General features: G+C 36.0%; 2 protein-coding genes across 3 annotated transcripts in view; one reads left to right on the top strand and one right to left on the bottom strand.

Moving 5' to 3' along the window:
* LOC106873828 (uncharacterized) overlaps window positions 1-825 on the top strand; it is a 135,667-nt gene extending 134,842 nt beyond the window's left edge. The window contains exon 10 of one of the 2 annotated variants that reach the window (XM_052967964.1): window positions 699-825. In XM_052967964.1, the coding sequence (XP_052823924.1) occupies window positions 699-714 (16 nt within the window). In that variant the 3' untranslated portion in view covers window positions 715-825. The remainder of the gene's footprint in view (window positions 1-698) is intronic. The other variant, XM_052967965.1, reaches the window with a different exon arrangement.
* An 833-nt stretch (window positions 826-1,658) lies between these two features.
* Window positions 1,659-5,359, bottom strand: LOC128247831 (uncharacterized). Its single transcript, XM_052967963.1, has one exon. The coding sequence runs from the start codon at window positions 4,987-4,989 to the stop codon at window positions 2,779-2,781; it is 2,211 nt and encodes a 736-aa protein (XP_052823923.1). The 5' UTR covers window positions 4,990-5,359; the 3' UTR covers window positions 1,659-2,778.
* Between the last annotated feature and the right edge of the window lie 310 nt (window positions 5,360-5,669).

Genomic DNA, 5,669 nt, shown 5'->3' with positions numbered 1-5,669 from the left:
TTATATTTACTCCTTTGGCTGATTAAGCAGTGTAAAGCGTATTTAATTTCCATAGCTTCGTTTTGCTTTTTTTCTTTTTAAATTTGCTGTTTTACCCTAACCCTAACCCTATCACCGATAGAACTGTTTCAGAATCGTTTGTTTATGTAGTCGGCACTTAATGTATATCGGCTGAATGGACGTCAGTGATTGGTTGAAATTACAGAAATACGACAACTTTAACATGGAATAACTTAGAGATTTCTTTTTTTTTAAAGAAGACTAAGAGAAAAAGATGTTTTATATGACACATTCTACCAGTGTTCCAAGTTTCAAAGTGTTTCGTTAATGAAAAATGTGGCCCCCGTTTTAAAAAAGATCCCCAGTTGAATACTAGTGTCAACAGAATCGACTTACCCCCTCGCTCCAAATTACTGGCCTTGTGCCAAAATTTCAAATCAATATTTAGTATGGAGAAGACAGCGATCTGGTAGAATCGTTAACACGTCAGACAAAATGCTTAGCAGCATTTCGTGCGTGTTAATATTCAGAGTCAACACGCCACCGAGGTCAACTTTGCCTTTCATCCTTTCGGAGTCGATAAAATAAGTACCAGTTGTAATCGACTTCACTCCTCTCCTGGCATTGCTGGCCTTGTGCCAAAATTTGAAACTAATAGTTAATACGGAGCTATATTTTGATAATCAACTTCATTTCAGGCCTCCCCAGTTCTGAATGTAGGAACAGACAGAAGAAAGAAAATGTAAAGGAAAAGACAGAATTTCTATGGCGATTTCAAGACTGCAAAACTTCTCAAAGGAAATAAAATTTGCATTTTTGAAATTAATCAAATTCCTTATTTAAATTTTTTCTACATTTTCTCTTTAAATCGCATACATATATAAGCATGTTTCATTTATCTGTGTATGAATGTAAAATTAGTTGATCAGACACACACACACATGTATTTAGACACACGCATATACGAAAACATACATATAGGAAGTCCGATTGGCAGAGGCTTTACTGATTCGAATAAATTGCCTTACAGTAATGGTTCAGGCTCGCTACATTGCAAGTTCAAATCCCACTATCAACTATAGTCGAATCTTCTCTCTTCCGGCATGAATTTCTCTCTTCTGGAAGGAATCTGATGTCGGACAGGCTGTATCAGGTCCCAGAGCGTTAAAGGTACCCATGTGCCACGACGGCGCCCCTACAACAATTAGATGGTCCAAGTTATTTTCATATATATAAACGAATTTTTTATTTGTCAAAATCTTTCTAATTGAAGATATCATTGGTACAGATCGTCTTATAATTACTTGGTAGAACATAGCTGACGTGTTGAATTATATTGCCAATAGTTAAAGTTTAACAAGGCGGCCAGCTGACAGAATCGGGAGCACGCCGGGCGAAATGCTTAGCAGTATTTCGTCTGCCGCTACGTTCTCAGTTCAAAATACACCGACTTTTCCTTTCGTCCCTTTCAGTGACGATAAAATAAGTACCAGTTGGTACTGGGGGCGATATAATCGACTTACTCTCTCCCACGAAGTTGCTAGCCTTGTGTCAAATTTGAAACCAATAGTTAAAGTTTAACAACCGGAGCAATTATAACTTCTCACGTCGACTATATATATATTTTTTTTTTTTTTTCAAATTTCAATTGACAGAAAACTGTGACAGAAGTATTTGCGTTTAATTAGGATAAAGGGCATACATTTGTAAAGTATCTCTCAGAATCAATTGACTTCCCCAGTCAATCTAAACAGGATAGTAAACTATTTATCTTACTGGAAGCCAGTCTCCTACATCACATTAATAGCAAAACAAATGCAAATAAGGAAAAACGAAAAAAGACTAGTATTTTGGTTGACATTTTCAAACTTAAATTTTATTCGTTTATAAAAAAATGTTAGGTTTCCTTTTCCTAATAAAATAGAAATGTTCATTTATAAATCAGCCATAGACATTGTATAAATAAATACAAGTAGGTAACAGACTAGTTTTCTCAAAAATATACCAACCTTAGGTAATAAAATCAATAATTTTAGATATTATGCAGGCATAGTTTCATTCAACATTAACACGTTTTTATTAGTTCAGTAAACAAATGGAGTGGTATTTTTGGCATAAATCCCAGATACTTTCTTTTTCACGATATTGGCACAATGCCAGCAATTTCGGGGGGAGAGGTAGATCGATTACATCGATTCCGGTACTCAACTGCTATCTATATTATCGGCCCCAAAAGAATGAAAAGTAAAGTTGACCTCGGTGGAATTTGAACAAAGAACAAAGACGAACAAAATGCCACCAAGCATTACTAACATTACCTTTTTCTCCCCGAAGTCGTCAAGCTGGTAGAATTGTTAGCACGCTTAGCGGCATTTTGTCTGTCTGTACGTTCCAATTTCAAATTTCGCCGAGGTCAACTTTGCCTTTCATCTTTTCGGGATCGATAAAATACGTGCCAGCTGATTTACCCTACCCCCAAAATTGCCGGCCTTGTACCAAAATTTGAAATCAATATTACCTTAGTTTTTGTAGGAGTTTTGCAAGTTTATTTTTCGTGTGTGAAATCGGGTATTAAAGTAGATTCTGTGTATTGGGATGAATATTCTGTCAGTGCGTGTGTTTCTCATTGGCAAAATGATCCTATCAAGATACACCAATATTACTATCATTCAGCAGATCAATATTACTAATATTGTTTGATTGATCTGGAAAATAACGAAAACCAAAATGTTATAATAAAAACTTTAAACAAAAAAGTTAACATTGATTCAGATATGTTCATTTGTTCAGTTCTTTATCATTATTATTATTGAAACTATTCAAAAATAACATAGCATCGTGGATTTCTTGGACGACCTTAATTTGCTTGATCGCCACATTGCAGTAGTCCGAGTAGGTTTTAGACGGTATTTGGTCTTGACATTTGTAAGGCGTAAACCAGGTATCATGAAATGACTGCATCTGGATTTCTTTCGCAGATTGCAAATAAATCTCAGCCCTATCCAAAATTCCCATTAAATCTTCAAGGGAATTTTCAAAGTCCTTTATAAACATTTTCTCCGAATGATTTCCTGCAATATTCTGAGAGACTGCTTCAGAAGAAGTTTTAAATACTTTACGCAATGACGCTTTCAAAGTCGGAAATAGGATCCGAAATTTTTTAATAAAATTACTATCAGAAACATGTGGTGATCGTGCGTTTATAGGATTCTTTATTTCGTTACATGGTTCGACATGTGAAGCATTTGAGTCCTGAGTGTTTTGGCTATAGTGACATGACGGTAGTTGACACTCGATTGCCTGTTTTCTATGCAGCTCTTGCAGATGCTGCCATAATATTTGGTTTCGAAATTGTATCAAATTATTCTCTCCATTACAGTGACTCAAACTATTAGCTTGATTCGCTTGCCTACAAACACCTTGGAACACATTTGGACGACTTACCATGCACGGAATCAGTTGATCTGTTTTAGCCACAGTTAGATAGTTTTGTACTGGATTCGTCTGTATTTGTCCCGTGTGTTCTATTAACTGACGATGCATTTCTTGCGAAGGAAAATTTAAACCTTGAGATAAATTATCTGGTTGCGGCAAAATACAGTTACTCATGACAGCTTTATTCTCTTGGTTTAAAACCAGATACGTAACCAGGTTTGGTCTGAATGCTGAATTTCCTGAAATAGCTGGGTTTTTTCCAGTTTGAGAAGCGGTGAAATTGCCCGATGGCACTGACCGATATCCAACTGTAGTGCATTCCATAGACTCTTTGACAGCAATAGCTTCTTTATTAGTTACTGAAACGGTAGCTTTCTTCATTACTGGCTCGATTTGCAAATTATTGCTTGGCAACACACTTTTGAAAGGTGAGCGAGCTGGAGAAGGTACACAGACACTAAACTGATCGTTAACCGTTTGGCGTGGTTTTTTATTGATAGGAACTTGCTCTAACGTTTGATCATCTTGCATTGCAACTAAATCAGGCTGCCAGAAATTAGACGGGCCAGCATTGTCCCCTCTACTAGTAGATGAAGAATTCATAAATACAGCAGGCATATTAAAGGACGTCTTATTTCCATATTCAACTCCAGGTTTTAAATCACCGTTGAATTTTTTCTCATTATCCTCACTTCTTTGAAAATTATTATAGTTATTGTTGTTGTGTTCGATATTTTTTACGCATTTTCTGGATCTAATGAATTGCTCACTCGGATCTTTTGACACATTATTTAAATTCCCGTTCGATTGTGAGTCTGATTGGTGTTCTAACAAATTCGGACCAGCTGTCGTAAGACTGCTAAAATCTTTCATCTCTCTCTTTTTCTGATGCGTATTAGGGTTAGACACATCCAGTAGGACCACATGTAGTGTTTGGCTGCTTTCGGGATCATCGGAAGGGAAACGTTTCGACTCGGCTAACCCGACATCAGGTAAGGCTGCAGTTTTATTGGCTACAGTGTTTTGTAACATATTAGGAGCAAAATGCCGATTGATTGACTGCATTTCTTCCTTTGTGTTTGCATTTAGGGGAGATATTTCTGTTTGCGAATTATTGATATTCAAACGATCTGGCCGATCGGTTTGCTCTACTGAAGGTTCAGTCTTAGGTTCACATATATGTTTAGTAGTTATCCCTGATTGTTTTGATTCTGTCGCTGTTGGGATCGAAGGATTTTTGTCGACATATGCTTTCCCATACAATGTTCTCGAGTTTGTTGAACCATAGTTGCTGCTTCTGTCAGTAACCCTGGAATTGTTTAGTGGCTCACCAATACTTCTTCGACAATTTTCCCAAATGGCTTCGTTAATTCGTTCACCAATTGTATGACTACGAAACCGATCACCAACGGAGCCATCGCTTCCATTATCCTGTTCGAAGTTGTCATTGTTTCTGTTATTTAATTTAGGAACACAGCCAAGAGTCGATTTACTTAGTTGACAAGATGCGTCCGGGTTTTGCTGTTTATAAACATTCAGTAGCGACTTCGACATTCTCTACCGGTGGGGGTGGGGTATCTGGTTAATTGGTTTGTTTTGCATAAAAGTATTTTCTGAAACAAACACTCGACTTCCACAACAGTATTAACACCATCTCCGGAAACCCATCTTTGCAATCAACTATTTTGTACAACCAAAACAAAACAGCTCGGTACTTACTCAATAAATTTCCAATACCGAGGCAGCTAGCAGTGTCTTTTTTTTTTTGTTGTTTTTTTCTCGAATTACCTTTTTATACAAAAGGAGGCTTATTTTTAGCAACAAACAATGTCTGTATCTTTTTTGTTATAATTACATTAAAGGAATTGTCAAGCTGTTTCGTTTTTGTTTATCGATATTGCATAGGTTATTTTGTAAAATATTACTAAAATACAAAACCACCAGAAAGATAGCTATATAAGTGTTACTGGTGGCAATTCCATTATTTTAAGACAGATTAAACCATTTCTAAAATCAGGTAAAAAGGAAATATAAATAATGAGTTACTTATATAAGATGTTTGCTACAAAAAATATCTAAAGAACATGGTTCGCTACGTTACTCTGCAGCTATCTACATAAGAAGTATTATTATAAGGATTCCTTTTTTTTTAATGATGGTAATAACCAATTATTGGAAGGAAGACGAATGGTATACTGAGTAAATTCTACTAATTTTAACTGTTAATAAATTAA

Source organism: Octopus bimaculoides, chromosome 5 (genome assembly GCF_001194135.2).
Source record: "Octopus bimaculoides isolate UCB-OBI-ISO-001 chromosome 5, ASM119413v2, whole genome shotgun sequence".
NCBI classification, from domain to species: Eukaryota; Metazoa; Mollusca; class Cephalopoda; order Octopoda; family Octopodidae; genus Octopus; species Octopus bimaculoides.
This window is presented reverse-complemented; position numbering and strand designations above follow the sequence as displayed.